Source organism: Juglans regia, chromosome 5, assembly GCF_001411555.2.
Source record: "Juglans regia cultivar Chandler chromosome 5, Walnut 2.0, whole genome shotgun sequence".
NCBI lineage: Eukaryota > Viridiplantae > Streptophyta > Magnoliopsida > Fagales > Juglandaceae > Juglans > Juglans regia.
The window spans coordinates 19,479,636-19,506,168 of NC_049905.1; the positions used below are offsets into that span (position 1 = coordinate 19,479,636).

At 34.7% G+C, this 26,533-nt stretch overlaps 2 protein-coding genes across 2 annotated transcripts; both read right to left on the minus strand.

The window, feature by feature from the left end:
• Positions 1-9,532: 9,532 nt before the first annotated feature.
• LOC109021741 lies at positions 9,533-10,387 on the minus strand. Its single transcript, XM_019000176.1, has one exon. It carries the CDS (start codon positions 10,385-10,387, stop codon positions 9,533-9,535), a length of 855 nt encoding a protein of 284 aa, XP_018855721.1.
• Positions 10,388-21,287: 10,900 nt separating this feature from the next.
• Positions 21,288-24,407, minus strand: LOC109007330 (putative disease resistance protein At3g14460). Its single transcript, XM_035690083.1, has one exon. It carries the CDS (start codon positions 24,378-24,380, stop codon positions 21,288-21,290), a length of 3,093 nt encoding a protein of 1,030 aa, XP_035545976.1. The 5' UTR covers positions 24,381-24,407.
• Between the last annotated feature and the right edge of the window lie 2,126 nt (positions 24,408-26,533).

The window sequence follows — 26,533 nt, forward strand, 5'->3', positions numbered from 1 at the left end:
GGTGTGTAGCACACACGTGCGGCTTATTGCGCACGCGTGGCTTCCACGCGCTAATGCGAGAAGGCTTATGCTCTGCCACGTGCGGCGTTTCTGGCGCCAGCGACTCCGGCCGCACCAATACAGCCGCCTTGGCCAATGTATTTTCGATTTTTTTACAGTATTTTTAAGTGTATGTAGTTTTGGTGTTTGTTTGTATTGAGAAATAAAAGAAATAGACTATTGGACTTTTGTCCATAGCAGGAAGAGGAGGGGGGTGGTCTAGTCCTTCTCCTCATTTGGAGGTGGGGAGATGGTTATATCTGTTTTTTTTTTTTTTTTTTAGAGAGAATGGTATTCTCAAACAAACCATTTTTGTTAGTAGAGAGTTCCTAGTAGTTAAGACAATTTCCGTCACAAATAAATTTGTGTGCAGAGAAGCTTTCCATAGATGAGTAGTTTGGATTGTAATATGAGTTTTTTCTCTGTATTGACCAGTCACAGTTGTAACTTCGATTTCATGAATGAAATTATGTCTATTTCCTATAGGAAGAAGAGGAAGAAGAAGAAGAAAAAAAAAACATAGAGAAGGAATTATCACGTAGCCGGCCACGGGCCTGCCAACAAAAGAATCAATGCCATGGGAAGCAGTACTAGTTTTGCTAATCGCCTTTGGAAAAGAGATGGCATGAGAATTAATCAACTTCATATGGTATAATAGGGCTTACGAGAAAAGAAAATGCCAAGGAATTAAAGCTTGCTAATTTTATGGACTGTTGCTTTGATTTAATTCAAATAATTTTACTACTATTTATAAATTATCTTATTATTATTTACAGATTTTTTTATCTTATCTATATAACCAAACCAATTCTTAAAATTATCTAATTTCATGGACGATGCCTTTGGAAGAGAGACATGAGAATCAAGTTCCTAAATTGTGCAAGGCAACTTACTTTATCAACTCAACCATCCTTTTTACACCCAAATTGAGTGGACTATAAAAAAAAATACCGGCTACGTTGAGAAGAGTCTAGTTGAGTTATAAATAATAATATTTTATAAGTTTCATTAAAATATGTTAATTTTTTTAAATTGAGATGTTGAAAAAGTAGCAATCCTATCAATATCTATATAATATCCATGTTTTATAGGTCCCTTTAAGATTGCTCCACAGTCCACCCACTAATTCGGTCATGATTTGTTCTTTGAAAGGGGAAAAAGCAAATGAAGAAAGGTGAGATTGCAGAGAGTAAAATGTGGTTGCAATCGGTATTTGGCAATGAGTATATGTGGGGGAAACAGCCTACTGCATTGATCCAATACCACCTGATTGCACCAGGTCAAGTCAATGACCGCAGTCATTTAAGAGTCATTATTGGACCCTCATCTCTGCACAAAGTAAGGGCTAATTTGGTCCATGTGATATCTCATTATTAATGGAAAAAAAATGGGATAAATTCTGAAATAATTGTCATTATATCATTTTTCCGTTGGAAAAATATTTTTTGGCTTTTTTTCAAAACTTGAATTATTTGATTAGTCATCTCATTTTCTAAAATTATAAAATAATAATATTTTTTTAATCTACTTAGTTAATGCAATATTTATTTTTTAAATACATTTTATTTTTATTTTCATAATTTCCAACCATCTATATATTAAAATACATAAAATCCATCTATCAACCTAAATTAACTTCATTTTTAAATACAAAATATTAAAATATACACATAATAAATTCACAAAAGAATGAGAAATAATATAAAATTCCTTAAACTTAATTACTGTAAGTTAACACATTTATTGAATTACTGTAGCTCATAATCAAATTTATATACCAATGTTTAATCTAAGGTGGAAGTTTTAAGGGACATTTCAGCTAAAATTACGTCACAATGCTTAGCTCCAAATTCTGAGTTGAAAAATTGTTTGGATAGTGAAAAATGTTGAGAAGTGTTGAGAATATTTGTGAATAGTAGTAAAAAAGTAATGAAAAAATAATAATAAAATATTGAATAGTAGTAAAAAGTAGGTGAAAAGTAATAAATAAGTAAAAAATAATAATAAAATAAAAAATAATAGTAAGAATATTTGAGATACTTTCACTTGCTAAACATAGACATAATGAATGATATTTCTATAAATAAAAAAATTAAATTAAAAAAAAAATGAAAATTCTAGTTGGGAATGGTCGTCCTTTTCAGTGGGCCAAGGTCGCATGTGATGGGCGGAATGTATTTATTTAACGTCGCCTCTCAACCGTTTATTTATTTATTTAGATAATTTAATTATAATCAGGCTTGAGAGCGATAGGCCAACAAATCCTATGTAATGCCAAGAAGTCAAGGACTCCTTTTGGCAAAATGTATTCAATGTCTCCATCTATCAATTTCTTATTGCAATTTCATCTGTCCATTCCTTTTAAATGAGCTTTATAGCAAAGGAAGCACATAGCCACTTGGTATAAGGAGTTGTGCTTCCAAAATTTTCATTTGAGAGATGATATTTGAAATATTAAAATATGTATTTTTTTTAAAAAAAAATATTAGGTAAATTTAAGATCATCTACGTAAAAAATTATTTTCGGACTCAATTTTTTTTCAAACTTAAAAGATTGTGTGTTAAGATGTGTCATGCGGCATTCATGTATCGGTGCATGGGGCTTATGTGTTGATAGTGGAAGGTTGATGAAGGCTGTAACTAGCAGATCTGAGGCACCAGAGTCCATTTTATAGTGCGTATACTATTTGCACGTGCCGATGTTAGGGGTGTGCATCACGTTGGTAGCTAGAAAGAGTAATTTTGCTAGATATAGTTATATGTTGTGAAAGCGTCGTACATTTTTTTTAAAAAAATAGTGAGATCTATTATTAAAAAATTAATTTTTTATGTGGGTCTCATATTTACTTTTTTTTTTAAAAAGAGAATGCATGCTGTTTATATATTCTATAACTGCAAATATCATTTCTCAGCTATAAAACGGTATATTTGATATTTTCAATCTAACAGAAAATTTCGGAAAGAAATTAGATGTAAAAATAAACCAAAATATATATTATAGGAGTAGTAGAGGAGCAAGAGTTGATGATAATTTTTCTTTTCCTCTTTCTGATCCCTCATGAATAATTCTTGTTAAAAAAACACTAATCACGATAATACAATGAATATTCAATTGTCGAATATAATTGACATTCTGAACTTTCATCACAATATCTTTAAGAAAAAAAAAAAATTATTCATCATCTTCACATCACACGCTAAATATAATTTTTTAAATTTTTATTTTTTTCTTTTATCAAATGTGTGATATATGAATGATAAGTAGAATAACTCAATTAGTTTAAGAATAATAAAACTAAAAACAAATTGAAGAAAAAAAATAAAATATATATGATGGATCGCATAAATTGACATCAATTTATAAAATTTATTGTATAAAATTTTTAAGTAGCCTAAATATTCCCCGTTTAAGAAAATAAGATTATAACAATATTGTCATTTTACAAAATACCTTTTGTTTATGTTTGGAAAAACGTTCTCTTTATGACTGCAATTATTTTTCAGTAGTGAGAAAGGTAGGGTTGATATCTGCTTGGTGTGAGGCGGGGGTACCCTTCCCCGCACCAAGTGGGTGTGGGGCATTTTCCCCTGCCCCGGTGCTGGGGGACGGGGGAAAAAACTCCACCTAGGTCAATACATTGGGTCTAAAAAATTTTTTTTGATCTAAAAATAATTTTTTAGACCCAAAATGACTATTTCAAGTCTTTAATAAATTGTGTATATATATATACAATATATTTATATATATATATAAATATATATAATAATAAAAAAAATTTATACATGGAGCGGAGCGGGGGGTGGGACGAGGCCCCGCTAGCGTCATCTTGTCCCCGCTATGCCTTCTCCATGAGGGGCGGGGCAGATGGGGGCGGGGCCCGCTACCCACCTCTAGAGAAAAGAATCAAAGTAGTGGGTTTGGTGGGAAAAGAAATGCCAAGGAAAAATCAGTGGTACTAATTCTAGCTCACATGGTACAATAGGGCCTACCAAAAAAGAAAATGACAAGGAATTAAAGCTACCAGTACTGCTAATTTCGTGGACGTTGCCTTTGGAAAAGATAAGAGATGAGAAAATCAAGTTCACATGGTATAATAGGGCCTACCAAAAAAAAAATGCCAAGGAATTAAAGCTCGTCAATTTCATTGACGTTGCCTTTCATTTAACTCAAATCGTACTACTGTTTATAAATTATCTTATTACTATTTATAGATTTTTCATCTTATTTATATAACGAGTTCTTAAAATTAACTTTACAACGAAGGAAGCACATAGCCACATGGAATAGTTGTAGCCACTAGGGCCTACCAAAAATGAAATGCCCAAGGAAGGCAGTGGTTATAATTTCATGGACGATGCCTTTTGGAAGAGAGAGATGAGAATTATCACGTTCCTAAATTGTGCAAGGCAACTTACTTTATTAACTAAACCATCCTTTTTACACCCAAATTGAGGGGACTACACAAAAGATACCGGCTACATTTTTACACCCAAGTTAATTTCACTCCAAAATCTTGATACCAATATGGTCTCAGTTCATAATAATAGAGATCTAAATATATGTCTCGGATCATAATTATCGAGATCTTGATATCTGAGTCTCAAATCTAATACTAGAAGATCCAAGTTACATAGATGAGTAAAAGTTAAAAATTGAATAAAATATTGTTAGAATATAATTTTTATTTTGAGATTTGGAAAAGTTGAATTGTTTATTATATTTTGTATTAGAATTTGAAAAAATTACAATGATTATATGAGATGAGACTGTCATCTTGGTAACCTAGGCCAGCCTTACTTACTTATAAGTTCTATAGCAGGAAAGACCCTCCAAGTTTGTAACATTTATTTTGTCTGGACTCTATATATATATGTAACGTAAATAACATTTATTTTGTCTTGACTCTATGTTATCTTAGTTTTATCAATGCGGATCATTTGCTTCGAAGTTCCAGAGAGCTTTCGGATTTTGACTTCTACAAAGGCTGAAGCAGTTGTCTGTTGTGTTTCTCACCTTGATTTATATATTCTTTAAGGTATCCTTAAATCCAAAGATGTGCTTTGATATGGGTTGTAAAAACACAAATTCACATTAACTAAAATAATATATAGGAAAGAAAAAACTTACTTCACGGTCGGACATAATGATTCTACTGTTCGACTGGAAATATGGGATGAAATTTAATCGTTCCAAAAAAACCTTTCGTTCGAACGCTATGGAATGATTTTGCTCAATTTTGTCTCAAAAAATATTTTTAAGACGAAATTTAAATTTTCTTCTTAAAAAACCTCTTGAGACACTAATATTGAGACGACCTTAGGACGATTTTTTTTTCATCCTAAAATATGTTTTGGGAAGAAGTCATAGTTTCCCATCCTAGAAACCTCTTTTGTTGTAGTGTATAAGTAAGAGAAAAGAAAAAATAAGGCCAAACAGAGTGGGGCCGTGGGGATTGTAAATGAAATTCATACTTGTATAAAAATATTAGTTCTTCTGCTGTGAGGCGAATTTGATTTCCAAATTATGTCCTTAATTATATATATGCTTAGAGGTTGGCACTACATGATGGAAGAGAACAATGAACAGATAGTAATTAACAATAACCACCGGTCAGTATATTTAAGCAAGATTTACTCGTGTGGTTACATAAATGAAATGAGATGAGATGAAAGTTGAATAAAATATTATTAGTAATGCTACATACAGTCGTGAAGTGTGCAAGTGCTAAGTAGTCGCTTTGAAAAAGAATGGAGTCTACTATTAAAAAATTAATTTTGTTTTCATGTGGATCTCATATTTATTCACTTTTTTTAAAGTGATTATGCGGCGCTTGCACACTCACGACTGCAACTATCATTTCTTAAATATTATTAGAATATAATTTTTTAATATTATTTAAATTTTTCAATATTATTAGATAAAATGAGAAGAGATAAGTTGAGATAGAAAGAGGGCATTAAGAGTTTCAGCTAGCATGTGATCTTGAATATGGAAATTTAGAGATCTAATTAATTCTAATATTTCCCCACACACGCACGAACGCACTAAGCCCTAAGGTACATGCATCTATGTTTAGCCAATTTACTTGTTAATATTCCGCTTCCTCAAATATATATAAAGACTACAAAAAATCTGGGATGATAGGAAATAAAAATATGGGTAATGTCATATTGAGCTTCCTCAAATATACAAAAAGAAATAAAAAGCTTGTGGTTTTTTTGTCGGTTTCAATATTGTTAGATTAAATGAGATGAGTTGAGATTGTTTAAACTTCAGTAGAAACAGAGCATTTATATTTTCATATTGAGCTAGTTAGATTGTGCTTCTTTCGTCTGTACATGTAAAATTATAAAATATTATTATTATTATTTTAATCTACTTAGTAATGCAATATTTATTTTTTAAATACAATTTATATTTATTTTCATAATTTCCAACCATCTATATATTAAAATACATAAAATCCATCTATCAACCTAAATTGAATTCATTTTGAAATACAAAATATTAAAATATACACATTATATATTCACAAAGGAATGAGAAATAATGTAAAAGTTCTTTAACTTAATTATTGTAACTTAACAAATTTATATACCGATGCTTAATCTAACGAATTATTGTAAATTTTAATTAGCTAAATTTACGTCACAATCCTTAGCTCCAAATTCTGAGTCTCCGAAGAAAATATCCCAACACTAATATCAATGATATTTCTCTAAATAATAAAAAAAAATAGTAAAATGAAAAATGACTGGAAATTCAAGTTGGGAATGGGCGTCCTTTTCAGTGGGCCAAGGTCGCATGTGGCAGACGGCCGTTTATTTATTTATTTAGATAATTTAACTATAATCAGGCTTGAGAGCGATAGGCCAACAAATCCTTGTTGAGCATCATCACCTAGCTAATGCCAATGAGTCAAGGATTCCTTTTGGCAAAATGTATTCAATGTCTCCATCTGTCAATACTCCAAACTTTTACTTCAATTTCCTATTGCAATTTCATCTGTCCATTCCTTTATAGCAAAGGAAGCACATAGCCACTTGGTATAAAGAGTTGTGCTTCCAAAATTGTCATTTGAGAGATGATATTTGAAGTATTAAAATGTGTATTTTTTAAAAAAAATATTAGTTAAATTTAAAATAAAAAAAATTTGTGTGTTAAGATGTGCCACGCGGCATTGTATCGGTGCATGGGGCTTATGTGTCGATAGTGGAGGGTCGATGAAGGTTAATTGTTCTAGCAAATCCGAAACACCAGAGTCCATTTTATAGCGCGTATATTATTTACACGTGCTGATGTTAGCCTTGAAGGTGTATATTGGCGGCCTTTGAATTTGCTACAAGGGGGCGTGCATCACGTTGGTAACCAGAAAGAATAATATTACTAGATATAGTCATGGATTGTGCAAGCGCCATACACTCATTTGAAAACACAATGAGGTCTATTATTAAAAAATTATTATTTTTTATATAGGTCTCATGTTTACTCCATTTTTTTAAAAGAAATGCACGACGTTTATACACTCTATAATTGTAAATATCATTTCTCAACCGTAAAACGGTATATTTGATATTTTCAATGTAAAAGGAAATTTCGGAAAGAAATTAGACATAAAAATAAACCAAATATATACTATTGGAGTAGTAGAGGAGCAGGAGTTGATGATAATTTTTCTTTTCCTTTTCTGATTTCTCATGAATAATTCTTGTTAAAAAAATACTAATCACGATAATACAGCGAATATTCAATTGGTTCGAAAATAATTGACATTCTGAACTTTCATCGCACTATGTTTAAGAAAAGAAAAATTGTATTCATCTTCTTCACATAATTACATACTATATATAATTTTTTAAGTTTTTATTTTTTTTTTCGTTTATCAAACGTGTGATATATCAATATAAAAGATTGAAACGTCCTTCCTACAACAATGGTCCAACACCACCCAATTACACCCGGTCATGTCAATGACCAGTAATCTAATTTTATGACCCGAAATTTTTTTTTCATCAGTCACTATTCACACCCCACACTTTATGAAAAACAATCTCATACCTTATGAAAAAAAAATATTATATATGTGAGGTGTATGAGTAAATAGTGATTGATATATAGTTTCTATCTTTATGAGCCATTGGACAGATCGACCTCTTCATCTTAGCACAAATCAATGATATGTTATTTAATAAAAGTTAAAATAATTAATAAGTTTAGCTCCATTAAACATTAACTACAAAATATCTTATGGCATCACTAATCAACAGAATTTTTAATATCTTATATAAAAAAAATTATATTCATCATCATCCATATTCTCATCATCCACTCATTATTTCATGATATGACAATATTAGATGATAGTTTCACAAATGAAATATAGTAAATAATATCCAATCATCTAATACCACATCATGAGATGATAAGAATTAGGATGATGAGTAGCATTTTTCATAATTCTATTTAATTGAGTACTCTCATCACATTATTATTTAAAATACTCAAAATAATTTATTTTGTTTAATTAATAATATCTAACAATATATATATATATATATATATATATTAATATGACTAATCAAGGATTCATGAAATCTACCATTTTTTTCCGACTTAGTTTACTAATCATATATAGTTTACTAATCATCTAAGGATCATTTTATTAATCATATATAAAGAAATATAAAGAACACTCATTTTTCTTACCAAATTTACTTCTTTACGAAGAGAACTGCGACTCTTATATAGAAATCTTTTGTATATAAATATAAATTTATATATTAATTACGTAATTTAATATGATGCTTTAAATTGTAATTATATTTTTGTTGTAAAATATATCTGACGATCACATAAATTGATATCAATTTATTAAATTTATTGTATAAATTTTTTATAATCCTCTTTTAAGAAAATAAGATTATAAAACAATATTGTTATTTTACAAATTAAAATACCTTTTATTTATGTTTTGAAAAACATTGTCTCTTTATGGCTGCAATTATTTTTCGGTACTGAGAAAGGAATCAAAGTAGTGGGTTTGTGGGAAAAGAAAATCCAAGGAAAAGGCAGTGGTACTAATTTCTAGTTCACATGGTATAATAGGGCCTACCAAAAAAGAAAATGACAAGGAATTAAAGCTAACAGTACTGCTAATTTCGTGGACGTTGCCTTTGGAAAAGATCAGAGGAGAAAACACATGGTACAATAGCGCCTACCAAAAAAGAAAATGCCAACGAATTAAAGCTTGTTAATTTCATTGACTTGCCTTTGGTTTAACTTAAATCATTTTATTATTATCTATAAATTATCTTATTATTATTTATAAGTTTTTCATCTTATCTGTGTAACTAAACGAACTCTTAAAATTAACTTTACAGAGAAGGAAACACATAGCCACATATATTTTTTATTTTTTGAATAGTCGAGCTTTCATCATTAATTTAGCAAGTGTTGGATACAAAGAGGGACTCCCTCCATAGTTATGCTATCCTAAGAGAGTTTTAGTGCATCCTTAGCTAAACAATGAGCAATACAGTTAGAGTTTCTAGATATAAACTGAGCCGATCCATACTCCAAGTTCTGAAGTTCAGCCTTGATGTCTTGGATAATCAGCCCTGCTGAGCTCCAGTCCTTTGTCTCTAAGTTGATATCGTTAACCACATTGAGAGCATCCCCTTCTAATAGTACTCTTGAAATGCCTAACTGTTTACATAAGAGGACTGCTCTTAGTGCAGCCATTGCTTCTGCAAGTTTGGCATCAGGAAATATACTCCTTGATGATTTCAGAGTTGCTGTTACCCTTCCTTCCCAGTTTCTGATCACTACCCCCACCCCCATTCTGCTATGTACTCGGTCTATTGAGGCATCCCAATTTGCTTTATAGACATTCAATGGAGGAGGACTCCAGGAATCTGTACCAGCAGGCCTTCTAGAAACCAAACTAACTTGCTCACTGTAACTGGCTTCTTTAAAGTCCTTAGTCAATTGAAGAGCTGCTTGAGCTATCCGAGATGGGTTCTCAAACTTTTCTTCAAACAAAAAAACATTTCTTCTCCTCCACACATGATAAGCTGTACAGGCAAACAGCTCAACTTCCTCTGCACTGAGGATTGCTATTACATGTTCCACTACTTCTTTGAATGACTTGAACCCAACCTTCATTTTCTGAAGTCCTCTAGAACTGACAGACCATACATCCATCACTGCAGAACATGACCATAATGCATGCATAACAGATTCTGGCTCCTGTCTACAAATGGGGCATGAAGGGTCTTCCTTAATTTTCCTCCTCTTGAGATTGAGGTTAGTTGGTAAAGACTCGTGAGTAGCTCTCCATAGAAACATCCTAACAGCACTTGAGGTCTTCAGCTTCCATATTTTGGGCCACACTTCCTTCTGGTTGGGTTGAGCAGAACTTTGCCCCTATGGATACTGCTCCATTGTGCCCAACAGATGGTATGTCCTCTTGACAGTAAACATGCCATCTTTGGAGCACCTCCAAATGAGCTTATCTGGGTTGCCACACCAACTAATAGGTATCTTGCAGATATTACTGATGTCTTCTTCTATGCATATGCTCCTCAAAACCGATAGGTTCCAAGTTTTAGAATGCTCATCAATCAAATTACTGACTTTCCAGAGTGCATGCCTCTGATCTAAAGAGGTCTGCACTTTGAATGTGGTCGGTTGAGGGATCCATTTGTCTCTCCATAAGCTAACCCCTTCCCCATTACCAATCCTCCATATCAATCCTTCCTCTAACACCTTCCTGGCTTCCAAAACGCTCCTCCAGAGAAATGAAGCATTGCTGCCCAGTTTTGCATTTAGGAAATCAGTCCTGAAAAAGTATTTAGCTTTCATCACCTTAGCTGCTAGAGATTGTGACTGTTGTATTAGTCTCCATCCCTGCTTGGCCAGTAAAGCAACGTTGAAATGTTCAAAATCTCTGTAACCTAATCCACCTTCTGCCTTGTTCTTTCCAAGTAGTTTCCATGGCAACCACTGAGTCTTGGTTTTATTTTCTCAACTGCCCCACCAAAACTTGTGCATAAGCTTGTTAATGGCATTGAGAATAGTTTTTGGCAGCTTGAAAATGCTCATGCAGTATGTAGGTATTGCTTGGACTATTGATTTTAATAACACTTCTTTTCCAGCCTTTGAAATGAATTTAACTTTCCAATTCTGCATACGGTTCCTTATAGAGTCCAGAACTGGTCTAAATGATGCTAGCTTGTTCCTTCCAACACATGAGGGTAAGCCAAGGTGCTTCTCAAACACTTTAGCTTCCACCATCTTAGAAACCGAGATAATAGCCTGTTTTCTCTCAAGTGCTATATTCTTGCTGAAAAAAATTGCTAATTTCTCAAGATTGAGTCTTTGTCCAGAGGCTTCCTCATAAGTTTTGAGAATTTTAGACATTCTACTCCACTCAAGTGCATTTGTTTTGCAAAAAAGTAAGCTATCATCTGTGAAGAAAAGATGATTAACCTTCAACGATCCTCTTGCAAATGGAAAACCAGTTATGTAACCCTTTCTCTCAGCTTCATCCAACATCTTCCCAAGAACTTCAGTGCAAAGTATGAATAGGTAAAGGGAGAGAGGGTCCCCTTGCCTTAATCCTCTAAAAGGTATAAAGTGTTGTTGAGGGTCTCCATTAACTAGCAGAGAATATTTTACTGAAGAGACACATTGCATAACCAATTCTATCCACCTCTTATCAAAACCCATCTTTGAGAGCACTGCCTTCAAGAAAGACCACTCTAATTTGTCGTAAGCTTTGCTCATGTCTAGTTTCATAGCTATGTACCTCTCCTTCTTATGCTTCATTCTATGTTTCATTGAGTGCATTGCTTCATATGCCACGATGATGTTATCAGAGATCAACCTTCCTGGTACAAATGCACTTTGGGATGGAGATATCAACTTGGATAGAAAAGGCTTAATTCTGTTGGCTAGTACTTTAGAGAACACTTTATAAATCATATTACATAGACTTATTGGTCTATATTCAGTCACCAAGTTGGGCCTTCTCTTTTTTGGGATCAGCACTATAAATGTTTCATTAATTTCCTGAATACCCCTCTTGGATTTAAAGATCTCTTTGACAACCTCGACCACACCATCACCAACTGCTTCCCAGTGGTCCTGATAGAATCCAGCAGAGAATCCGTCAAGTCCTGGAGAGCTCATTGGATCCATTTCAAATAAAGCACCTTTTACCTCTTCATATGAACATGCCTTTGTTAACAGGAGGTTCATCTCGGGTGTCACTACTGAGTCTAGATCAGCCAGGGCCTCCATGATACCATTTGGGTTAGAGGACTCAAACAACTTTTGATAATACCTTTGAAATATATCCCTGACTTCTGACCTATTACTCACTTGCTCCCCTCTTTCATTTGCAATCTAGTGAATACTGTTATTCTTCTTTCTTTTAGATGCACACTTATGGAAGTAGCTTGTATTTTTGTCTCCCTCCTTAAGCCACAATTGTTTTGCCCTCTGCCTCCACTTGATTTCCTCTTCAACTAGAAGCTGATTAACTTCCCTTTGATATCCCTTGATGGTATCATTAAAATCTCCTTGGTTTATTCTTTGCAACTCTTGGATCATCTCACTTTTCTGTCTAATTAGGTGTTTCTGCTTGCCATTCATGTCTTTTGACCAAGTTCTCAATAACTGCTTGCATCTGTCCAGACCAGCTAGGAAGTTCCTTGTTGATTGGGCCCCTCTGCACGAAACCCTCCATGAATATTTTATTAGTTCTTTGCACTCCTGTTTAGTTGACTAGTAAGCTTCATACCTAAATAATCTTGTCCTTCTATTAACTCCAGCTTCCTCATTATCACAGGTTATCAACAAAGGAGAGTGATCTGAATTGAGGGCAGGTAACACTAAGGCCTCACTATTGCTGAATTGTAATGGCCATTCCCCGTTTCCCATAGCTCTATCCAGTCTTTCTTTGGTAAAATCTCTCCCCTCCCTATTGTTACTCCAAGTATACTTAGACCCTGTGTATCCAAGATCACTCAAGTCGCATTCATCAATAGCTAATTTGAAACACTCCATTTGAGAAAAAGATCTAGTGACTACCCCATACTTCTCATCATTACTCAAGATCTCATTGAAGTCTCCCATACATAACCAAGCCATTGGAGGCTCGGGTTTAAGCATTTTAAGGAGACTCCAACTAGCTTTCCTTTTGTCTGTGGCAGGGTTACCATAGAACCCAAAGAGTCTCCAGGGTTGACCACTACTCTCAGGAAAGATTGTCAAAGATATATGGCTATTTGAATAAGAAAGTAGTTGAGCATTTACCTCAGTTTTCCAAAGCATTGCAAGTCCTCCACTCTTGCCTATGCTGTCGACCACAAAACTTTGCTCCATTCCCAACTTGTTCCTCACCTTCTCCACTTTATATTTGTTACCTTTAGTTTCTGACAAAAATATAACAGATGGGGTTCTTTCCTTCACCAATAGATGAAGTTCGTTAACTGTCCGAGGGTTCCCAAGCCCTCGACAGTTCCAGCTTAGTAGTTTCATGGCAGTGCTGCATAGCAACCACTACCTTAAGCACACACTCTTCCCCTTCCTCAACATGCATCTGTTTACTTCTTTTGCCAGCCAACCTTCCATTGTCTGTTTGACCCTTTCTTTTCCTTGCTTTACTAGGCTTATCCAGCTCCATGTCACACGCATTGTTCTGTAATTCATTGCTGACTAACCTTGCACGTGCTTTCCTCTTCCACTTGCCTGTCTGAGCTTTGACCCTTTGGGAAATTACATTAGTGACCTGAGCAGAAGGATCTCCCTCTTCAGGGGACTACACGTGGTCCACCCTTGACTTCTCAATAGTCTTTATCTTAGAACTAGGTCTCTGGTCCCCTTTTTCTATCACGGTTACTTCCTTTCCCAATGAAGCTTCCACTGTTACACTTACTCCTTCCTCTTTGCAGGATATGTCAGCTTTACTCTGAGCGCCATACCTACCACCCTGGTTTCCCACCTCTTGTTCCTCCTCAGTTCCCGCCATTACACTCTCCTCTCTTCCATCTGGTACAACTTTTTCCTGCTGTACCTCTCCATCTCCCTTTCTCTGGTCATGACCCTCGACCCTGCCCTAACTTGTTTCCCTTCTGGATTGAGAAACCTCAGAAAATGAGGTTTTTGGACTGGTTCTTAGCCATGCACCGTACTGTTGGTTGAAGCCTTCCAAACTAGCTTTTCCTCTATCAAGTTTGTTGCACATTCCAGTGACATGCTTGATCTTCCCACAATGATAACAAAAGTTTGGTAACCTTTCGTACTTGAAAGGAATCCAGTGCTTTGAGTTCTCGAGAGTTAAAAATCTCCCTCTCGCCAAAGGCTTTGTGAGATCTATCATTACCCTTAACCTTAGGAAGCTACCCCAGCATACCCCACTACTGTCCGTATCCACCATGAGAACCTCCCCCATTGACTTGCCCAGATTAAAGCCAGTGTTAGCATTCATCCCAGCAAAAGGAAGGTCATGACATTGCACCCAAAAAGGTTCATACTGGAATTGCATTTCCTTCCAAGACTCGTGGCCTTCACAATCCTGCAGGCAAATTAGATTTTTGTCAAAAGACCAAGGGCGTCCCTACATGATTCTCTTTTTATCAGCTTTTCCTTTCAACTCCACCAGGAACTTATTTCTCCCTACTTCTTTGAAGACAGCCTTACCTTCTATTTGCCACACTCGTGCCATAGTGTTTTTAAGAGCACCTCTATTTACTTCCTTATCTGTAATCACCATCATCATGAAACAGTGTTTACTCTTTTCCTCTGATATGATCACTTCTTCACTGCTAACCACCACCTCCTGTTGTTCTTCTTCCGCCAGCTTCAGACCCTCGCATAACTTTGACAAATCACTATCCATTTTCTATCCTACACAGACAAAAGTCTAGGAGGACCAGTCTCTAGGTTTACAAAGAAACTTAGAGAGAAAACCTTACACTCAGAGAGAGAAGGACTCCTTTTTCACATAGCCACATATATGGTACAGTACTTATAAATGAAATGCCCAAGGAAGGCAGTGGTTCTAATTTCATGGACGACGCCGAGATATGAGTGTAGACTAACTCATAAAATATTATTAGAATATAATTTTTTAATAAAATTTTTATTTTAAAATTTGAAAAAGTTGAATTGTTTATTATATTATATATGTAAATTTGAAAAAAGTTGTAATAATTATATGAGAGGAGACTCTCATCTTGGTAACCAAGCCAGACCTTACTTATAAGTTTCATAGCGTGAAAAAACCTCCAAGTTTGTAACATTTATTTTGTCTCGACTCTATATATGTAACGTACATACCATTTTTTTTGTCTTGACTCTATGTTATCTTAGTTTTATCAATGCATATCATTTGCTTAGAAGTTCCGGGGAGAGCTTTCGGATTTTGACTTTTACAAAGGCTGAAGTTGTTGCCTGTTGTGTATCTCACCTCATCTCTGCACAAACAAACCAAGGGCGAATTTGGTCCATGTTATATCTCATGATTAATGAAAATAAAAGAATCTGGAGGACTGAAAAAAAAAAAAAAAAAGAAAGTTGTGCAGACAAAAATATCACGAATAATGTCTTAGGAAAATGATAGTCTTCCAAGATTAAGCTCTGTTTGGATAGTGACTATTATTTATTATTTTATCATTATTTTTCATTTATTTTTTACTACTATATAATATTTTATTATTACTTTTTTATTATCATTCACGATCACTTGAGATTACCTCACTATCTAAACACAACCTTAACAACAATACAGACAAAAAACAATTCAAAAGAGAAATGAAAAGAAAAATAAGAAAAAGAAATAATTAATAATTGTGGAATAGTCAGAACATTCCCCTGGACACCCGGTGTTAATAAAAAAAATTGTGAAATATATTATTACATTTTGCTTTTCATGTATGGAAAATGCTTGGATACATTCGAAATTCTGAAATATATCCACTAGTGCATTTTATTTGACTTTATATATTTTAAAAGTTATAACTAGTGAATTTGTGAGTGTACATTGTTTTTTACATTAACAAAATCAAAATGTACTAGTAGACATATTTGGAGTGCACCCTAACATCATCTTTCACACACACACACATGGTTGAAAAGAGTAAATACCTAGGAATTATTCTACTAAACAGTTTTACATCACACACCTGATGATGAACAAAAATAAAAATAGATATGTGGTGTTGGTTGTTGAATAGAATTTTTCAATACTTAACCCATGTTTTGACTGACTTTTGCCTAGTTGAGTCGATCAATTATCCTTCAGCTAATTTGGATAATTTTTTTTTTTTAAAGGAAATATCATCATTCAATAATCAAGAGAAACTTATAGGATACATGCGGAGTTATCCCTATATCAACCATTTGAAACTCTATCAGTACACTCTTGGACTGGTCTAGACTTCACTACTATTAATACTTTCTGAAGACAAACATCCAAGAGAAAGCATTCTGCCTAAACAGAGACTCAATCTCACACTTCATAAAAAGTGAGGACTCAACCTTTATGGACAAACCATCCAAGAGACGATTTTTTTTTTTTTTTAACTATACAATAAAGAAAACAAGAACGAAAAAGGATTTCTGACGACTGTGAAGGCCATAAGCTTTTCTTTTTTTAGTCACAAAAGTCAGATATAAAAGATTTGGTGGTGGCGATTCCGATGATTCGGCACGTGTGGCGAGAAAATATGTCGGAATGGGTGGCGCATGAGAACCACACGCAGTGATTTTTGCAAAACCGCCACTATTTTCTACAGAATTTGTAACCTAAGAGTCTTCTTATGAAGTGGGAGTTCTTGTATAGAAGTCTTATATAAAAAAATTTCTATTGACAAAGTTTAATATGATTTTTTAGATTGTAAATATATTTTTATTGTAAAATATATACGACGGATTACATAAATTGACATCAATTTATAAAATTTATTATATAAAATTTTTAAGTAGACTAAACATTCCCCTTTTAATAAAATAAGACTATAACAATATTGTTATTTTGCAAAATACCTTTTATTTATGTTTTGAAAATCATTGTCTCTTTATGACTGTAATTATTTTTCAGTACTTCAGAGAAAGGAATCAAAGTAGTGGGTTTGGTGGGGAAAGAAATGCCAAGGAAAAAGCAGTGGTACTAATTTCATGGACATTGCCTTTGGATTAGTGAGAAAAATGAGAATTAAAAAGAATTAAAAAGCTTGTGCTTCTTTTGTTTTTTTGTCAGTTTCAATATTGTTAGATTAAATGCGATGAGAAGAGATGAGTTGAGATTGTTTAAACTTCGGTAGAAACAGAGCATTTTGAGTTTCATATTGAGCTAGTTAGATTGTGCTTCTTTCGTCTGTACATGTAAAAAAATGTATAGTTTGCTCAATGCTGTTCTGAATGGATTGATGTTATTCATTTCCGCGATTGCTGATGCTTTGAACCTTATGGTAATTACATGTCTGGGCATTCTTGCACTTACTTGTCTGTAGCGTGCAGCCTAGTGTTCAAAGGCAAGGTTGGGATGAGTTGTGGACTCAAAGATCCTCATGTGTTTGATTCCTCACGAGGAGTTTCCTTGGATTACTTTGCGCATCATTCTTGCAGGTTTACTCCCCAGGGGTAAACCCAAAGTGCCCTTCTTTGGTGAAGTTCCACATGGTAAAAAGAAACTTGTCTGGGCTTTGCCTAGCTCAAGTCATCTGTTGAAGAAGGAAATCACTGATTTGATAGAGATGCCTAGATATTGGAAATAGTTTTTATTCTTGTCTTGTAAAAAAAAAAAGAACCTAGCCAAGGGTGATGATAGCTAGAAAAAAGAAAGAAAAATGCAAAGCCATGGGTGATGATATGATCCTTTTCCATTCCCTTACTTTGTACATCATTCTTGCAGGTTTTCATCACTTGCATTTCGTAGTAGTTGTCAGCAGTTTTAGATCGTAATGATAATTTTCTGTATTTAGCCTGACATCTTTCTGAGATCAAGTCATCAATATGGAATGGGGAAATTTCTGGTCATCTCATTTGCCGAGAACTTCTTATGACACCGACTTAGATTCCCATAGCTCTAGTCCAAATGACCAGGTAAGGTTCGATTGCTTACCCTTTCTGTTGCTTACTGTTTTGGGATTAACTCAAACCTAATCTTTTTGGATGCAGGGTTTCGAGAAAATGATATCAGGAATGTATCTTGGTGAGGTTGTGAGGAGAGTGCTTCTAAGAATGTCACAAGAGTCGGATATATTTGGAACTGTTCCTTCCAGATTATCAGTGCCATTAATTTTTAGGTGCTCTGTCTCTCTCAAACCCTCCCCCCCCCAAGCCACACCCCCCCCCCCCCCAACCCACCCAAAACACACATGCACAAAACACGCTATGGTACATGCATCTATGTTGTCCACACATAGATCCTTCGTATGTTTTTCTTTGTTTTAATCATGTTCCCAATTGACTTGTAAACATGCATATTCAGCTTCCTCAAATATATGAAAGGACTATTAAAAATTTTGGATGATAGGAAATAAAATGTTGACCTACCTGAGCTACACTATATGGGTATTGAGCTTAGACTCTGCTTCTTTTGTTTGTGTATGTGAAAAATTTTATAGTTTGCTCAATGCTGTTCTGAATTGATTGATATTATTAATTACAATGATTGCTGATGTTTTGTTTCTTTGTCGGTTTCAAAAGGATTAACATGTCCGGGCATTCTTGCGCTTGTCAGGGTGCAGTCTAGTGGTCATTGGCAGGTTTGGGATGAGTTGTAGACTCAAAGATCCTGTGTTTGATTCCTCACTAGGAGTTTCCTTGGATTAGTTATTATATGATTCTTGCAGGTTTACTTCCTACGGGTAAGCCCAAAGGGCCCTACTTTGGTGAAGTTCCATAGTAGAAGGAAACTTGTCTGGGCTTTTTTATTTCTGTTGCCTTTAATCACAGATGACAGTGATTTAATTGAATGCCGTAAAGCCTGCAAGTTGAAACAAATCCTCGAATCCGAGGAGCTGAAGACAGATTTAGCATAATGGAAACTGTTGCACAAGCATGCGAGACATACGGTGGTTATCTTGCATGAATATAGATGCCTTGATTCTTGACATATTTTAATTCTGCACATGATCTGCTACTCATGTATGTGCTCACTCCTACCCCTTCTGAAAACAGCTTTCCTTTGTCTCTCTCTTCTCTTATTTTCTCCAAGGGCGATGATAGAAACAACTTTCCTTTCCTTTGTCTCTCTCTTCTCATATTTTCTCCAAGGGTGATGATAGAAACAACTTTCCTTTCCTTTTTCTCTCTCTTCTCTTATTTTCTACAGATTATTTCAATGAATAAGAAAAATGAAGGGGAAAAAACAAAGCCATGGGTGATGATACATGATCTTTCTTGGCTTCAGCACACTTCATCACCAATATCCTTTTCCATTCCCTTGTGAATCACAAAAAACTAGTTTTCTGTAGTTGTCATTTGATCTTCTCTGAAACTAGTTTTTTTTATCAAAGATGTATTTAAAATAAATGCTTGTATTTAGCCTGTCATCATTCTGTATTTAGCCAGGCATTGGAGCAGCTCTCCTTGCCGCCACATATTCAAAGGACAGTGTGTGTGGATAGCGTACAGTTGCTATGAATATAGGAAGTATTTTTCCATATTTTCTTGTATAAAGGAAGGATTGTCCACATAATTTTTGTTTTTTCTGAAATTTCCATCCATTGATAGATTGATGTTCTTTATAAAATTTTCCTCTCCCAGTCTTGATTTTCAAGAAGGATAGGGTGTCTTTTTGCCTTTCGAATTTTCCTCTTCCTTTGTTATGGTAGAATTCACTTCATATTTCTCTTATCACTTTAAACATTACAATTTAGAGCAGAACATGAGGGGGATTGAAATCACAATAATTGAATTTGTAAATCAAGTGGATTCTTGGAGGAAATCCAAACTCCCTAAAACTTATTTATATGCAAAATGCAATTTGAACAAGCAAACGACTTAAATCCAAGCAGATTGTAAAGTTATTTTTATTGTAAAGTAGATCTGATAGATCACATGAAGCCATATCAACTTCTTGTATTACATTTTTATTATTCCTTTTTGGCAAAGAAATGGGACATATCCACTGTCATTAAGTGATCTAAATATTATAGACTTGCTAAAATTAGAGCAGACACAAAATACATCTTTCAATTGATTCTGATATTGCCTGACTTATGACTCATGAACATAACTACAGATGAAAATGATGAACAGATAGATAGAGCTGCATGCAAACTTCGGCAGAAACAGAGCATTTAGAGTTTCAGTATGTGATCTTGAACCTGGAATCTAGGCTTAAGTAAGAAGTGTAGCTCTTACAGAGCATTAATGTAGTCCTAACACCTGATTAAACTAGTGATGAAATCTGTAAAATAAGACCACCATAGTTCATATTTTTCCTTCCAGATGTTAAAAGAATCATAAGGGAAACCAAACAAAGCAGAAAAATATCCCCAAACCGTTACAATCAAGATTATAATGTTTCATTAGAAATCGGAAAAATGTTAAAAGCATTGGAGCTTAAACGAAAAGAAAAATAAGAAAAAGAAAAAATTCCCTAAAAGCCAAACGGAAAGTTCTCTAGCATTCCAAAACAACATGGTCACAGAAAGTTCAAGTTCCACTTAGTAAAACGACACAACTTCTATTCAACTCCAACTACTTTCACGTCTGGTCGTCTACTGAAACTCGTTATCTGCTAATATCTCAGCTTTCGACATGTTACAATTCGACAAGGCAAAACTTCAGTGCAGATGAACAGTCATTGTTCGTGATTTCAATGTCAAGTTACTCCTGCCCACATTGACCATATTACGTGTCTGCAAATTAAAGTGAAAAAAAAAAGTGTCACATGGAGACCAACCATGAAAAACAAAACAGAGCAAGGTAGTCACAACAAAATGTTTTTTCTATTCAAAATTAAATAACAGATTTGATACTCACTAACATACTTCCAATCAACATAACGGTTTTGCCTCCGATTCCGAAATCAACACCAGCTAAACTGACATCCAAAGAGACAAAAGAAGAGTGTCAACTGATCTTTACTAATGCTCTTTATGTAGTGTGTGATTCATAAAAAACTGGGTCCAAGCAAATTAAGCTAAACGAGATCAAAATGGTATAACATCTATCAAAGAGTAAATACCTCACGTACCCATGTTTTGATCATAGACTTTTGGTTGGCTCAGTCAATCAAATCCTCGTCAACTATTTTGATGCGGATGTGAGCAAGCTTGCGCCATTCTTTTCCTTTTCTTCTTTCCCACCACCTTCTCTTCTTTAATAAAGGACAATCTTTGATAAATAGATGAGAAAGGGAAGTGAGGTGTTGAACCCCCTCTTCTAACATGCAGTACTCCAACTTTGGAAATTTCTCGATTACCAATTCTTCAAGTGAGGTGAGGTTCTCAAACTCATTCTTGTCGAACGACGTCAAATTTGGGAATTCAAAAATCCCAAGAGTGGTCAGATTTGTGGGAAGCAACCCCTTCTCCGGAAAAGACACCACATCTAATTTCGATCCACCTTCAATTCTTAATACTCTAAGAGAGGCAAGATTTTGCAAACTCCACCCCATCCGACTCTCAACGAGTTTTTCACAACGGAAAATACCAAGTTCATTCAGACTGGAAGGCAAGCCCCCTTCTGGAAACGTCTCAATATTTGTACACCCTTGTATATCAAATCGAGTAAGAGATGGAAGGAGCCTGTGCATCTTCTCAGGTAGTGATCTCAAACTCTCACAAATAATGATCTGTAAGCGTCCAAGGTTGGTGGCGTGCAATCCTCCTATCGGAAACGACACAAAATTAGAACACTCTTGGATAGTTAGAGACGACAAGGCCACTAAATCATGTTGATCTCGTTCTGCAACTGTAAGAGATTCTAGAACCCTACACCTCCAAATTTTCAGATCCTTAACATTTGGGAATAAATCCATTGGAATGGACCGGAGAGAATCACAATCGAACAATTTCAAAACTTCAAGGCATGAATAGTCCAAGTTTATTGGGAGCCCTAACTTCTTGCAATTGTTTATTTCAAGAGTTTTTAATGTAGAGGGTAGACCGCCCGCTGGAAGAGACATATGCGAGAAAAAGTCACCCATATCCGCATCAAATCCTCCAATTGTGAGCTCCTTCGTAACATCAATTGGCAGTTCCCTTGGGAGTGAAGCCAACATCTTCGGACAATCTGTAATCTCAAGGATACCCAAAGAAGGAAGGTGAATGGGCAAATCTCCCGTTAGCTTTGTGCATTTCCGAATATAAAGCTCCTCGAGATGATGGAAAGCTCCTCCTTCATTTTCAGCACCAAATGAAAGCCATTTCTCCCAATTCAACATCTGCTCAAATTTTAAAACTTTCAATGCCCCAAACGGCTTAATAGAAGAAGAACCAGTACTTCCGTAAAACTCTTCACCTACTGCTACAATTCCATCAAAACCAACAATAGAGAGGTTTTGTAAAGAGAGTAGCTGCCCAAGTGCTGGTAAGCTGCAACAATATTTACAGTTTTCCAAATTAATAGACGTTACATTAGAGAAGGAATGATCCCCTACCCAATTTGGAAAACCTTCACCCATGTAGTAATTTATAGTGAGACTTTTCAGGTTTCTATGTGGTTGCAGACCGTTCAGTACATCTCTTTGACTTTTTGAAATCTCAGTATTTGAACCTTCTTTCCAGTTTAATGCCAACTCTTTAAGGTCCATTTTATTTCTCAAGCATGCACCTTCTACAACTTTGAAAGATTCAACATTTTCAAGATCCAAGATAGAAAGTGCTCCTCGAAGATTTGCAAGCTCTCCCAATTCTCTAATGCTACTACACCCAGTGCGTTTGCTAATGACAAACTTGGTTAATGTCCGGAGACATTTTAGTTTGCCCATATGTATCGGCATCTCCATTATGCAGGGAGTTTCAGTCAAATCAAGATGGCGTAAATTAACGAGTTTTTGCATGTCTCTTGGCAATGTTTCTAGATATCCACAATGAGATAACTTCAATGTTTGCAAATTGTACAGCTTGCATAATGAATCAGGCAACCTTTTAAGTGACGAATAAGAAATGTCCAAATGACGTAACTGTGTAATTTTTCCAATTGATTCAGGCAACTCGGTCATACTTTCGTAGTTAGATAGGTTGAGCACCCGCAAACAACTTAACATTGGCAATAAATCACGCAACAACTTTTTATTTGTGGATAAACAATATACTGACGATTGTAATCCCAAAAATGTACGCAATTGCGTAGCTTCTTGAAGAGCCTCGAACTTCTTAAATTTCTCATTAGAATTTCTAGCATAAGACACATGCCGAGTCTTGTTAACATTTAATTGAGAACGACTATCAACCTCCAACCTAAATGTAAATTCACCAGACACAGATTTTGCCAAGTCATTGATGAGATCATGCATCACAAAACATAGTTCATCTTCATTCGACTTCTGAAATAATGATCTTGATACAAGAGTGTCAAAGTAATAATTACCAACTGCTTCCATTGTTTTGTTTTCAATTTCGTGGAGAAAACCTTCGGCCATCCATAATAAAACTAATTCATCTTTCTGGAAGGGATGGTCTTTTGGAAATATTGAACAGTAAGCAAAACACCATTTTATATATGAGGGAAGGTGTTTATAGCTTAATCTTAGAGCAGGAAGAATTTCATTTGACAAACTCCATATCTCACTATTCAAAACCTCATTCCAGTCACTAACATCAACTTTGGATCGCAAGAGGGCCCCAATTGTTTTTATTGCTAAAGGTAGACCTTTACATTTTTCAACAATTTGTCGACCTAACTCTTCAAACTCTGAATTCATATTGGAGCTGTTAGCATCATGAAATGCATGTCTTGCAAATAGTTTCCAACAATCCTCCTCTTGTAACTCCTTTAGATGATGGATTTCAAAAGCACGCATGGCTGATGCAACACCATGATCGCGCGTTGTTACGATGATCCTACTTCCTTGTGCCCCAAATTTAAAGGGGTTGCTTAACATCTCCCAATCAGTGTACTTCGTATTCCAAACATCATCCAAAATGATTAGGAATTTCTTTCCCATCAATTTCTCCTTTAGTTGAAGTTGAAGCCGATTTAGATCTTTAATATCACTGGTCGAAGAAGTTACTGCTTCCAGAATTGTTTTCGTTATTTTAAACATATCAAATTCCTCTGAAACACAAACCCATGCTACAAGGTCAAAATGCTTTTGGGCCTTTTTGTCATTGTATAAAAGCTGAGCAAGGGTGGTCTTGCCCATTCCCCCCATGCCAACTATGGCAACCACACCTATCTCATTGTCACTAGCATCATCATGCAGTAACTTATTAATTATTTCATCCTTGTCATCATTTCTACCACAAATTTTTGAATCTTCTACCAAAGAAGTAGTGGGCAATCTATCAGATGGTTTCCTTCTGACGGTACTAGCTTGTACTAGACCCATGAGAGTCTGTTGACCTGCTAGATTTTCTAATCTTCCAAGTACCCCTTTTATCCTTTCTTCTATCTTCTTAGAAAAAAGAGGAGTATGGATGAAGTTTCGTACCTTACTTGCAATATTGGTTCCAAATTCAGCATCTAATTTGGATTGTAAGGCTTTTGTAGCAATCTTATCCAAGACGTCCTCTGCATCATAGACAGCATCCTTCAGCTCATCAAGCCACTTTTTCATACTAGAATTCGTAACTTGTTTGTCCTCGGCATCTTCGAGCACCGCTCTCACAGACAGCAATACATTGTTCAACTCGAACAAGAGTTTTTTATTGGGTTTTCGTCCCCTTAGGAAATCAACAAACTCGCGGGATGCCATCCTATCAAATAATACTTGAAGGAAGGCAGAGAGAAGTGTTCCTCCCACTAATTCGGCCATGTTTTGTTCTTTGAAAGGAGAAAATGCAAAAGAAGAAATGTGAGATTGCAAAGAGCCAGCAGAGAGTAAAATGTGGTTGCAAGCAATATTTGGCAATGAGTACTATATGTGGAGGAAACAGCCTATTGCATTGATTCAACGCCACCGGATTGCACCAGGTCAAGTCAATGACCCCAGCAGGCAGCAGTTATTTAATAGCCATTATTGGACCCTCATCTCTGCACAAACAAAGCAAGGGCTAATTTGGCTTTTTCTCGAAACTTTGAATTATTGGATTAGTCATCTCATTTTCTAAAAGTATAAAATAATATTATTTTTTTAATCTACTTAGTTAATGCAATATTTATTTTTTAAATATATTTTATTTTTATTTTCATAATTTCCAACCATCTATATATTAAAATACATAAAATCCATCTATCAACCTAAATTAACTTCATTTTTAAATACAAAATATTAAAATATACACATAATAAATTCACAAAAGAATGAGAAATAATATAAAATTCCTTAAACTTAATTACTGTAAGTTAACACATTTATTGAATTACTGTAGCTCATAATCAAATTTATATACCAATGTTTAATCTAAGGTGGAAGTTTTAAGGGACATTTTAGCTAAAATTACGTCACAATCCTTAGCTCCAAATTCTGAGTTTCCGAAGAAAAGATCCCAACACACTAATATCAATGATATTTCTATAATTAAAAAAATAGAATTTAAAATGAAAAAAGGAAGAGTAATGCTACATACAGTCGTGGAATGCGCAAATGCCGTGCAGTCGCTTTGAAAAAGAGTGGGGTCCACTATTAAAAAATTAATTTCTTTTCAGGTGGGTCCTTTATTTATTCACTTTTTTCAAAGCGACTGCAAGTATCATTTCTCATTTATTTAACGTCGCCTATAAATAAATAAAATAGAATTTAACGTCGCCTCTCAACCGTTTATTTATTTATTTAGATAATTTAATTATAATCAGGCTTGAGAGCGATAGGCCAACAAATCCTATCTAATGCCAAGAAGCTTTTGAAGGCTTATTTTGATACTTCAAATATCATCTCAATACATATCAGATTATATAACCATTCCATCTTCAATGCATCTTCTTCAATTATAAATGACATGTAGTGGTAAAGGACTGAGTATGGAATAATAATCAATGACCATGTTCAATCAATAGTAGGCCGGTTGCTCGTCAACATTTTATATCAGTTGATCAATATTTTATTCAATGGATGTTGAACTTACCTTTTGTTTTTCGTTGTGATTTTGTCTAGTACTGAATAATCTACTACCAAACTTATAATATATTAGGATATTGGGTGATCAGACACATTTGATTATTTAATATTTATTGATGTTAATACAAATAAACAGAATAAAAAATAATGACTACTACTTATTACTAATAAAAAAAAAATGGCCGGACCACCGGCCCTATGATTGGTATTGTTGTGACAAATGGAGTTTTTAAGATTGTCAAGAAGTAGAAGAAAATAATAAAAAGATTTCAGCAAACATACAAGACATCAAGATTTAAATGGTTCGG

Excerpts from the sequence above, each read along its gene's own strand:
- LOC109021741 (XM_019000176.1), bottom strand. The coding sequence starts at position 10,387 with ATGTTTCTATGGAGAGCTACTCACGAGTCTTTACCAACTAACCTCAAT.
- LOC109007330 (XM_035690083.1), bottom strand. The coding sequence starts at position 24,380 with ATGGGGGGAATGGGCAAGACCACCCTTGCTCAGCTTTTATACAATGAC.